Raw genomic sequence first — 13,552 nt, forward strand, 5'->3', positions numbered from 1 at the left:
AGAAAAAAAAAGGAGGAAATTTATACGGGTATTACTTTTGCAAACGTTATATTCGTAGCTATGGAAAATCGACGAAGAAAATAGATTTTTATTTTTCTAAAGCTTTTTCCCATGAACAATTTAAAAACACAAACTATAAATCGATTTTATATAATAGTTCATTTATTTATTTATTATTTATCTAATCGTTGAATTCATTTTCTTTCGCAGAAGACACGATACAACACTGGGGGTGTGGAGGAACAATTACCACCACCACCGTCACCGCCACAGGTGAAGGAAACAACCCAATTGGATGGAGTTCCGAGACCAAATTCAATTGAACGTATTATTCATCCTGATTCCACTACTCAACACATCCTTACGAGCCATGAAACGTTGAACAAGGTAGGATCATCATTTATAGATTTAATATGATTTATTTCTTAATTCATATTTTTCTTATTCAAAAGATTTGTGTTCATCTTTCTATAAAATCAAATTTGTTCATTTAATAATACCAAAGAAATTATTTTTTCTTACTTATAGTAAATAAAAAAGAAACTCGTATTTTTTAATTTAGAAAAATAATTCCAAATGAATTATACAGAGATATTTGAAAAATTCAAATAATTTAACTTACAAGATTATACGTCCCGAAAAAGGTTGATTAATTTTTTCCTTAGTTAATAATAAACACAAATGCAATAAATTGTACTGTACACATTTTTCGCGCTTATCTCAATGCGCATGCGCATTGAATTAAGAAATACTCGCCATCTGAATGGATTTTTCTCAAAATCGAATAGAAACGTTCTTTCAACGATTTCCAACGTCCGATATCTTGGTGCATTTTCGTAATAACTGTAAACGTGTACTAAATAGAAACCTTCCTTACCAACGGTAGTTGAAAATAAATAGTATGAAATATCTGGCCACGAAGAGTTTTGAAGATTCTCAACGAGACTGCAGCAAAGTCGCAATGACGATAAAGAAGATTCCTATGGTGTTCAGAACGATATTGCCGTTCGCAACACGTGGATTAAATAGTTCAGCCGCGACTTTGAAGCTCGGCGAAACACGAGCTTCTTGCGGGAGACCAACGGTGAAAAGATCTTTTTTCGTCGAGTGCATTTGTTACTTCGTTTCTTTTTTTTCTTTTCTTTTTCTTTTTTTTATATCCCCTTTTTTTCAATTCATTTAATTTTTGTATTTCGTTAATATTATTTTTTATCCTGCATCAAAACGAAATTTATAATATTTTTCTATTGTACTTTCTTCAGAAATAATTTTTCACAACATCGTGTATACGAGTATGTATTTTATATCGTTTAAGAATTAAAACAGAGAGGTTCGCGCTTTTTCTTATTCCAATTGAGTGTAAACCGCAGAAAGTATCGATTTGTTTGCAACGCAGTTGTGTTACTTTGTATTCACTTATTTTCTACACGCTTTTCTAAAGCTCTTTCTTTTATATCAAATTGTAGAAAATTAATTTTTTCATTTTCCTCATCGAAAATACTTATATATTATTTTATTTTTTTTTTAAATAATATATATATATATATATATATATATACATATGTACCAGTAATTATAACAGTGAACTGAAAATTCAAAATAAATTCTACAAAATTTGTCTTATAATTTATTTTAGAAAAAATTTACATTATTTTAATATGAATTAAATTTTGTCCGTCTTTTTTTATTTATTCTATTGTTTTATAATTACGAGTACATATATATATATTTTTTTTTAAATATCATGGAAATTATGATTTCTAAATCATATTATCTTAATCGCTTTTCATTAATATACATACGTACTAAGAAATTAATCAAATATAATATCTTGGAGAATTTTGTTCATTTCCATTCATAAATTCGCGAAGAACGTTAAATAGCTCGCGTGTGTAGGCTCTTTGCAATTCGTAAAGTCGATTGATTTATTAAAAACTTTCCGTCGGGAGAATGCCAAGCGATAAATTCTCTTGGTAAACATCAAGCGTCAAATGTTGTGACTGGTAGTAGTAATTTGTATCACGACCATTTCTACTATATACTACCAACACGTGAATTACGTAAAAGAGAAATATATATATAGAGATCGTTTCTCAGGGTCAAATTGGATTTAAATAATTCTTTCCTATGAGCATTATATTGAGGGATTAAATGTTTATGTAAATAATATTACGTACAAACAGAAGCATAGATATGCATTATAATTCGATTATTGTTAATTAAATTTGAAGAAAAAGAATTATTCAAACTTCTACTTCACATTTAATTCGTTATTAGATATAATAAGATCGATCAAAAATATATACATGTATATATAAGTGTAGGTGTGTCTCTCTATGTGTGAGTGTGTTTATGTGATTGCCAAAGAGAACTTTGTTCAACATTAAAAAGATCGATTCGCTGCACGGCATGGGGTAGAAAGAAAGGGTCAGTGGTAGGAGAGGAAAAGACAGAAAATCGAAATACGTTTTGCTTTTATAGGGCTCGTAAAGAGCAATCGTTAAACGTGACCGAGACGCATTCGACAATGGCTTGTCCGTCCTTATCTTTGACATATTTATGAGGAACTCGTAATTCATGAAAGTTGAAAACTCCTTATATATGTAAGTTCGTATTAAAAAGCAATATGCCTACCTGTAGATCAACGCTTAAAGTACATACGTCATATTTGTTGACCCTTACCCGACTTGTATTTTATTCTTATTGCGTTAAAACGTTATTTGTGTCCATAATTATAAAAGTAATGTAATGTAAATCACAATTTGATAGAAAACAAAAATAAAGAAATAAGTTTAATTATTTATATTTTACATTACAAATATTATTTTCAATGAAATGAATGTATTGTAATGTCTATAATATTGTCGAAAATGAACCCATCGTATAGTGCTTGTTATTTCAACATTATATGGAATTCATTTATAATATTCAAACGTAATAATCCTTTATATATCTCGAAACAATAAATATAGCATTTGACTAGTACCATTTTTATAATTATAGGCACACTTATCGTATCGTTTAATAATAAAACTAATAACATTGATGATTACTCTAATGATTATAATTTTGTTTTCTTTTTCTATTTTCTTTTCCGGATCAACGCAGCGTGAATAAAAAATTCTACTTAATATCGTAGCAATGAAATATCGCGAAAGAAATACGTGAGATTATTTTGCTTGTTGGGCGATCGTGAAAATTAAATGCAAATTTTCATTCCTGTTCGATAAGCATTGGCTTTTTAAAAGAGTTACGCGCCACTGATCCGAAATGCTTACGTACATAACACCGCGCCTTTTGCATCATTTGATATCGCATGCTCGCTGAATTCGTATCAAATGATGAAGAATCACTTTAGATGGATGGCCTTTTCTGGATCGATCGAAACTCCAAGAAGGAATTCATTTCAAACGTGTTATTTAATATATACAAATATTATACGTATACATATACACACATAAACATACTTACGTGTATCTCTAAGCATGTTTTGAGTTACTATATTTAGCTACACAGGTAGGTAGCTCATTTTTAATAGATTTCGGTTTATATAAATAAAATATTTATTCACTAGCCTCACGTGAATCATACGAGCTATAAATCGATTTCATATTTCTAAGAAATAGTATATTTTGTCATACACAAACAAATATAATACATACACACACGTTCTTGTCAACAAAAAAATGGTTTCATGTATAAAATATCATCTTAGATGTACTTGGATATATGGGTTTTTCTTCTTTTTTTGTATCTTTATTTTCGTAGTAAATTCATAGTTTCGTAACACCATGAAGGTAAATCGATCAAGACGAAATCAAGTTTCTTAGTGTAAGAAATAGGAGAATCATGTCGTGATATTAATGCATCCTAGCTTGATTATTTATAGAAAGTAATAAATTACGAATGGCAGCTTCTTACCCAAAGCCTGTATGTTAGAAAGTTTACCCGATAAAGATGTTTTCCATAACGCTGCTAACTTTTTTTATATTCTCTTTGGAAGAAAACAACAGTTTTTCTTTTTTATAAAAACAAAATCTATGGAGAACATTTAAAAAAATACTAATCTATTAAATATCAATGAAAGCAATTTTTAATTTTGATAAAAAATATTGATATTGCATTAAAAAATATATTAAATAATTCAACGTTACTTATTAGTTAACTTCCTTAGATAAAAATTAAAAGGATATAATAATTTATAATGAGATATATATATTCGATTTAATGGTTATTTTTTATTTAATTCTTACGTATGTATGTCTACCTAAAACGTTCGTCCTGAAGGCGAACTCGTTCGACCCAGACGCAACCCAGGTTCGACCTAGATACCATTTTCGGGGTTTCTTCTACCTCCATCTCTCGAAAAGAAGTATCCTGATAGATCGTTTGCCAATACTGATCATAGATATCTTCATCGGGCCTTATTTTTCCTGATTCGATGGAGCGAACGAGTTAGTGGATAAGTAAAAGGATGTATACAAGGTTCTTTTATCTTTTGATATTGGTATCAAACATTTTCAAACCATCACCTTCTCAATTTCAACTACACTGCAAATTCATATTTTATACAAACAAAATATCTTTATTAGATTTCATTTGATTGTTGAATAAATTATTTTTAAAACTATATCCGTCAAACGAATGTAAAAGTTGTTCGTAGTTACGTTAAATTATATAATTTTGGAACCTTTCAATGTATATACTTGCATTTCTTAATACATCGTGTAAAGTTTTATATCAAAGATTTAAACATCACACACTCTCTTTCACATAACGAATGTTCTTTTTATTCTATAGAGAAAATATTACTTACGATAATTTTATCGATTAGTTATTACGGAATACGTTTCATGTAATATCGAACGAACTTCCTGTTAGAAATGCGACGAATTGTTAATAAACGAATTTGCATGTATCTTAACATGCACGAAAAGTTGTTACTTCGAAAGAAATTAAAGTTTCAGATAAAACGAAACTAGTACTCGTTTCTCTATCGCGTATTACACACGTGCAAATGCACACACACACATATATATATATATATATATACATGCATACATGAAAACGTGTCAGACGATTTAAGTATGTTTGTCGTTTGTAAAAATTCGCGTGATCGTTCAACGAGCGCGTGTATCTTTGAAACGTGACTACGGTCAATCATTTTTAAAGCTTCTGTACTCCGAATAAAAGCTTCAAGGAAGATCAGACCGATCATAAATATCGATAGGAGTTCTCTTCGCAAACTATTGAAAGCTTAAGAAAAAAAAAAGACAAAAGCATTCTTATAACTCCTCAAATTTTTCTTTAACAAATTTTTTTTAACTGATAAGTAAGTATTTTTTTATTTTTTTTTATTTTTTTCAAATCAGGTCACGTAACTTTTCCTTTTACTTTTTTTCTTATTTGTATTCTCTCTTAGAGGAAAGTATAATATAACATCGATAACGTTTCGTTGACGCAGCTTTTGGCGAATTTTAGAAAATACGAGTATGGTGAGTTAAAGGTACAACGAAAGGCCATAAATAGGGAGAGAAACGAGACTAGAAGAAGAGATTAAAAGGGAAAGGAAGAGAGAAAGGAGCAGAGAGAGAGAGAGAGAGAGAGAGAGAGAGTAAGCATGACGAAAGCTTTTAATTAAAAAGTATCAGGGGATGCGGAAGAATGCGAGAATACAATGCTTGCCATTGTATCGACTGTCATCTGACGTTTTTATCCGAGAATACGAGAAAAAGAAAAAAAGAGAAAGAGAGAGTGAGAGAGAGAGAGAGGGTGTTCCAGTTCATTGGACGTATCTCTTTTGAGATATATACATAAAAACTTTTTCTTTTTTTTGTTTTATGTTAGTATGAAAAAAGATTGAATCTCTTTTGGATCGTTGACAGTTCGCATGTGAGAATTCTCACTTGATTGTGATTTATTCGAGGATCTTTTGAAATTCATTCGTCGGTGACACATCGCGAAATCCGTTTACTTCGTGTATTCTTTTTTAATTTTCTGTTCTCTCTCTCTCTCTCTCTTTATTTTTCAAATGTTTAACCCATCTTTCATTTTATTTTTAGAAGAAGTATAAGGAAATACACAAAAAAATAATATAATTAAATCTAATCGAACGCGGCCGCGGACGCGGATTAAAATCGAACGGTGGTGCATTCAGAAAATAATGATTCTTTTTTTTAACGAATTCGTTTTCCGAATGAAAAACACAAATAAATGGAAAATCAAAAGCTTCGCTTCATATCCTTTTTCTTTTTCTTTTATGCGTGACTTATTTGTCGATAAACTGAACAAAAAAATACTTTAAACAAAAGTTGATCTGTTTTCATTGACTATACATAGCAATAAAAAAAAGTTCCTAAATAATTTTTTTATACTTATAGCAGGCGGATTTTAATGATTTTTATATTAAATTAAAGTACACTCTTTTGTCTACGCGTAGAATACTATATCGAGTTATAAATTAAGCAGGTAAACTTCAATAAATGTCACAGAATGCAATGCTGTAAATTGTGCATCTTTGCAATTTCTTTGAAAAATTTTGGCAAATATTTTTTACACTAAAGGTGAATAAATTTCAATGAAACATATATTAAATTAAAGTACACTCTTTTGTCTACAAAATTAAATTATCTTAAATGCATACTTTAGAAAATATATCACACGATTATAATATAATAGAAATATATATTGAAGAAATAAAGGGGAATAAAGAATATTTTCACCCCTTTTATAAAGAATGGGATGCAGCAGTCAGCCAGCCAGTCAGCCAGCCAGCCTTGCAATAGTAGTAGCTTTGGAACGATAAGAAACAAAGGACGATGTCGCTGTCGTCCTTCGTACCCTGGAGGGATTACTCTAGAAAGAGTGAGATAGAATGAAAGAGAGAGAGAGAGAGAGAGAGAGAGAGAGAGTGAGAGAGTTGGAAGGGTGAAAGGAGAAGAGGAAGAAAGACGCAAAGCAAAAGAGTAAGAGAGAGAGGGAAAGAGAGTGAGAGAGGGAGGGAAAGAAAGAGAGAGAGAGAGAGAAAATGAGTGAGCGAGTGAGAGGAGGGGGTCGAGAGATAGGGAGGGTTGAGGGTGGATGCAGTTTTCACGAGGTGGCAGTGCAGTTCGCCTCGGCAGCTCGTGGCCGCCCACGTTCTCGTGCTTCCACACGGTATTAGAGGAAAGAAGACAAAATCAAATAGAGAGAAAAAGAAAAATAAATAGAGTGAGAGAGAGTGAGAGAAATAGGATCTAACAGAGAAGGACGAGAAACGTTCTCTCATAGCGTCGATCGTGATTGTTCGGCGTTGTGCCGAGCTCGCTGACGTTGCTACTCAACAGTATTCGCGACTACGTCGTTCATGAAAGCTCCGTTTAAAGCTCTCTTTCTCACCCTCTCTCACTCTCCTCAATCTCTCTCGTATTTTCTTTCTTTCTCTGTTTGTTTCCTTATTACTCACTCGTGCACTCGTACTTACTCTTTTCTTTCCATATTTATTTTTCTTTCGCTCTCTCTCTCTCTCTCTCTCTCTCTCTCTCTGTCTGTCTGTCTTTGTTTTTTACTTTTCTCTTTTTTATTCTATATCTTTCTCACGTTCACCTCAGTCAATCTCGAGGCAAAACGAGCTAGCGTCTCGAGAAACGACACGACACTCGAGAAAAATCTGACGGTGGTGGTTGTGTGATGATATGGTAGTTGTGTTGGTGTTCAAATAGACAGAGAAAGAGAGAGAGAGAGTGTGTGTATGTGTGAGTGAATGAGAGAGAGAGGGAAATGGAAAGAGAGAGTCAACGTCGTTTCGTTTTCTTCGCCAAACAGCAGTCACCTTTCTATCTCTTAGAAGTAACGTACGAATTCTTCCAATTTTCATTTCATCCACTGTTGTTATACGTACACGTCGTTGTGTTAACGAAAAAAATTACGTCCTCCGTTGAATAATTATTTTTCGCGAGAAACTGTCAGAGGATGTTTAACAGGGCTCACTCGTGCGTTACGTACGAAATGTTAATTATTTTATTTGTGAAAATATGAATAATCGTGGATTATTGACAAATTACAAACCGAGGAAATATTTTCTTTACGATGATTTCGAATGTTTTCTCTCATTTTTCTTTCTGCTTCTTTTCTTTTCGTTTTTTTTTTGTTTTTTAATCTTATCACTCATGGTAAATGATGTACAGAGGAAGAGGGAGAAGTTCAAGGATCGATCCGGTAATTTGGTCTCACCTAAAAACTATAAAAAGATTAAAGCGTTTAACTAGGACATTAGAGTTTGTTTATATGCGTATTCGTGTGTGTGTGTGTGCGTATTTGAAAGAAAAAGAGGAAGAAATAGAAATGGATGTGAATATTGGTAGCAATAAATGCACGTAATTGGTGTTGATCTTCGTGAATAAATAATTCAAAGTCCATCCGCGGGGAACCATTCAAAGTAATTACAAAAACTTGAACAAACCGACTGTGGGGAGTCCGCGTAAACTAACAAATGTCTTTGCCGTCTACATCATTAGCGGAGAAGTGACAATTCTCGCGAGAGAGAGAGAAAGAGAAAGAGAGAGAGAGAAACGTGTTTATATCTTTGATACACGCGCTTATTTCCACGTCATCTTTCTGTCTACCATAATGGCAACAACGTACGTGTACACATATGTATACTATGTACATGTTCGTACACATGTGTGTGTGTGTTTGTATTTAACAGTGAAAGGGTCAAAGATACGTGCTCGTAGAATTTTACGATAAGTCGTTTCATATCTCGTGTACACGTTGCAGTTAGGTGTTAACTCCGTCACGACCGAAAATATTCACTTTCAGTATAATGTAATAACAAAGGAATTTTCTTGTCTCTCATTGATTTCATTTAAAATAAAGAAAATGATTATTATGGTTAGAAAATTTTGGATGAAAAATTAAATATTTATTATTGAGATTGGAGAACAATTTGAGATCTATAAATATTGAAAATAAATCTTTAGGTATGCGATAAAAAGCCTTGAGAAGGTTAAAAGGTCTATGACATTTAATTAACGTTGCATTAGAAAATATCATTAGATATTATTCGAAACGTTAATTAGAGTATTTTAGAAAATTAAATTTCTCTATGGAATTATTATCATCTCATCTATTATGATGTTGCGTGTTAACGAGATCTATGTAATCCAATTCCGTTCATTGGTTCTATATACCACATAATACATGAATCCTGTTTGGAATGTGTAATCGAGTGAGTTTGTGGTCGCTAGGTAGCCCTTCATTAATGGTGTCTGGAGAGGACACTCGTATCACTCGTACCAAGAGGAAATTCTCCTCCTCCTCCTTCCTATGTAAGCTACTCGAGTTCTCTAGCGTGTAGTAGACTCCTATCCTTCTCTCTCATTTTTACTTTACGATTTCTCTGTCTTTGTCTGACGGAGTACTCGAGTACAAAAGGCGAGTGGTAAAGGCAGATCTTCTTCAGACGCTACTAATGCAAGAACGATGTAAAGACTGATAGGATATTTTTTTTCTTAATTTTTATTTTTCAACATATTTCTTTCCCTTTCTTCATCTTCCTTTTTCAATTTCGTTTTCTATTACAATTTGTCGCATAATCGCGAGTCGTAAAAATTCGTTCGCATTTAATTCTCGTAAGAAACGTGCGTCTATGAGTTTCTCTGAAGCGAGCGTCAGTAGTACAGGTCAACGCTCGTGCCAGACTTCCTTATGCTCGTACCATTTTCCTCCTTCCTCGTATTGTTCATTCAGGAATGTTCGAAAAATGTAAATTAAAGAACGAACCTAAAGACGTTCTCGAGGTAATCGGAATCTTGCGTGTTCGTGACACATCGATCACTCAAAATTCCTTCTCTCGCGAGATTTATAGAAAAAGAAATGAAAATAAAAATATACGGAGAGAGAAAGAGAGAGAGAGAGAGAGAGAGAGAGAGAGAGAGAGAGAGAATTATATTTGCATTGACGAGGAATAAGAGAAGAAGAACGACGATGACAACGACAAAATTTATAAAAAGTGATAACACAGGGAGGAAGAATATTTCGCATCGTGTTTCCTTCCTGCTTGTGTAAGTAATGGCAACAGTCGACTCCGTAATTATACTGTGCAACGTATCGCGTGCATTGAATATCGCCATAGTCACTGAAATTATCCGCGTGTTCCTACCTCTCCACCCACCCCCCTCATACACAAGTTCAGATATATTACGTAGAATAGAAAGAGAAGGTCTTTCGACTTGCATGATTTTCTTTCCGTGTTGGCAACTCTGTTTAGACTGCAGCTGGTAAACTCGAGTTTTCATAAAGAACACGAGGGTTATTACGTTTACCTTTTTCTAACTTCAATCTCGTAGCTTTTCATTTGCGAGATAGTGTATAATAATCTTTTATTAATGTTACACGGGGATTAAACAATTTTTGTCTTTGTTTTTTTTTTATTCCTTTTTCCGTTTTCAAAGCTATACATAATATAATTTCTTCTTTTACGTTGGGTTGGCCAATAAGTCGTTTTGAAATGTTTTCTTTAATAAAAATAATACTAGTATTATTTATTTAGATATGAAATATTAATAATTTTTAATTAAAACACTAAATATTATACATAGTGTTATTTATTTAATAGTATGAAAGTATAAAGTGTCGATTATTTCTAATAGAAAATACTAGTTTCATTAATTGAAATATTAAATTAGTTCAAATTTTTTGAAGTTACTTTAAGAAATGTTTATTCAATATTAATACTTGTTAATATAAAATACATACTATACAATGTTATTTATATATACTAAAGATAAACAATATTTGTAAATAAAAAAAAATAACTATGAAATATTATTTATTTATATTTGAAATAAATATATTATTAAATGCCATTAATAGAAATATAAACTAGTACAAATGCCGAAGTTATTTATTGGCCAAGCCAATATTTGCAGATATGTTAGATATATTAAGTACAAACATACGTGATCTACATGTTCTCTGGGTATTGCGTGCCAAGATGCAACAGGAAATCTGGCAGGCACTTGAAATTCTTTCTCTCTCTCTTTCTCTCTCTCTCTCTCTCTCTTTCTCTTTCTCCTCTCTTTTTCTATTATAGCTCGTTATTAAATGACACATTTTACGTATGATAATTGTCTTTTGAAGAATAGACAAGGAACGATTAAATAAATAATAAATTAAGAAGTTCGGACAATAGTCAGAACCTCGAAGGGATAGTTGCTAGTGGCGGTGGCCTTTTTTCGATCGAACTTTCTCGTTTCTTTCGATCGATAAGAACACAAGCTTGAATAATTTAGTCTCGAGTTTAACGATCGCATGTTGGACGATCTTCGAAGTTCTTAAGGAAACGATTCTGACGAGGTTTCGATATCATAAATCCCAAGTTTTTGAAAGCAAATAAAAACATAAATAAGATCAGACAATCAGAAAAACATTCTATATATTTTATTTATTAAATTTGATTCAAATTGTACAACTATTATATTACATTATATTTTATTTCATATAAATAATAATTATATTATTCAATTTTCTACTTTTTTTTTTTACGTTAATTATCTAATTAGTATAATTATATTTCTTTTAGACTAGATATTATTGACTAATATTTTAAATGGTCAATATATTATACTAATTGATTGAATATTAACCAAAACAAAAAAACAAAATAGAACCAGTAGATCGCAACATTTCTTGTTCACATTTTTTTCTGATACCGTACTTATCTAATTATATCTGACCAAATAAATAAAACATTTTACGTCATTGGAAATCGACAAACTGTCTACTAGATGAAGACAAATTATTGACGATAATCGTTAATTTATTAATGAAATAAATGCCTTTAAGAAGAGTTCCGGTGGTTAAAAATAAATATAAAATACGACAGAAATTATCCAACGACCTGATATTTTTCTATTAAACAACTCATCGAAATAAGCTTGTTTAATCTAATTGATTATGTTATTATTAGATATTATTTTATGAATCATTTATATCTATATCAATAAACTTCAATCATTTAAAGAACGATATGAGTATGTACAAAAGGGTTAGTTCGAACGTGTATTCGTTTATGTTTAAGAAATATTTATCTTTTTTTAAGTCAATTCGTAATAGAACATTTAACCGCATCGAAGTATTAGTCGGTAGATGCACTTACGAATCGGGCCAAGTCGTTGAAGCTCGTGTGTCGAGTCTGCTACCTGAGTATCGACCGACTTTCTCAGCTCGAACTGCCAGATCTAACATAAGATGTCTTACACGGAAGCAATAACATATCGACTATCGTTTTGTAACTTCCTATCTTAAAACTTCCCTACTTCCAACATCCCACCCCTTTTCTATTTTTTTTTATTCTATTTTTTCTTCTATTTTTTTTCTTTTTTTCCTTTTTTTTTTTAATTACACACGTTTCTCGACAACACGTTCAGCTTATCATCCATCTCGGTAACCAATTTGTTTGCAATTCATAGAAATTTAATTGGGTCAGTATATTTTGTCATATTTTTTCCATTAATATAATAATTATTTTATCGTCCACTTTTTTTTCTTTTATTTTTCATCATCGAATTTAACTGTCTTTGCTTAACAATTATATTCACTCGTTCATTATCCTAATTGTAATTTTCTATGACTGCCATTTATTATTGGATCATATATATATATATATATGCAATTTTTATTAATATAAATATCAAACAATATAACATTCAAATATAATGAGAGAGAATGCATATATATTTTACAAAATTACTGACCAACAAATAATTTTTGTTCAAAGACAGGATAAACTAAATAGAAATATTCATCGAACCGATTCGATTCTAACTACCGATTGTTCCTCATTAAGATTAATTAATCTTCGTTATTACGAGAATTTTTCATTTTTTTTTTTATTTGTAAAGGTCACATCTAGGCAAAAAGAAATATAACGAAGGGATCGTTATACTACTCAAGCTTCCCATTTGTTTTATGCTTTCCTTCGTTAATAAGCATCGTAGTACGTGTTGCGCATGCGTACGCTGTACTCGTCCCATTTCCAAAGTTCTTCTCCCTTCCTCCCACCCACCTCCCACCTTCGTCATCCCTACTCACTTAATTTCCCATCGTTCGTACATTTACGGTGTCTCATCATACAAACGTACGATGTATAACAGTCGTTGACCTATTAAAGATTGAAAGGCTTATTTAACGCTCGTTATCACTCATTATCGTGACTACTTCACGACTACTAACATCAAACGCGTTCCCAGATCGATGTTCTCAATCTTTATACAATGAGATATCGATCATTAAGTTTGTTATCGGTTCAAGAGGAATCGATTTTCGTAAGAATTCAATGAATTTAACTTTACTCGGGTTAATAAACGCATCCGATGACTCGTCTATTAATTGAAAACATCTATCGAATAATATATCTTGTTGTGTAGGATCATAGTTTTAATAACTATCCTTGAATTTGTGAATGAGTAATCGACGAAAAGATTTTTACGATGATATCGTTAGGATAATTACTTTGAAGTATCTACTTAATTTATACTACGACGAAGAAAAAATCTCTTTGTATCTATCC

General features: G+C 31.6%; 1 protein-coding gene across 12 annotated transcripts in view; it reads left to right on the forward strand.

Moving 5' to 3' along the window:
- LOC106794038 (disks large homolog 4) overlaps positions 1 to 13,552 on the forward strand; it is a 259,789-nt gene that overhangs the window by 63,558 nt on the left and 182,679 nt on the right. For all 12 annotated transcript variants that reach the window (XM_014761422.1, XM_014761432.1, XM_014761421.1 and 9 more), the window contains one exon: positions 211 to 387. In XM_014761422.1, the coding sequence (XP_014616908.1) occupies positions 211 to 387 (177 nt within the window). The remainder of the gene's footprint in view (positions 1 to 210; positions 388 to 13,552) is intronic.

This window comes from Polistes canadensis, unplaced genomic scaffold (genome assembly GCF_001313835.1).
Source record: "Polistes canadensis isolate GaletaPanama2010 unplaced genomic scaffold, ASM131383v1 scaffold_22, whole genome shotgun sequence".
NCBI classification, from domain to species: Eukaryota; Metazoa; Arthropoda; class Insecta; order Hymenoptera; family Vespidae; genus Polistes; species Polistes canadensis.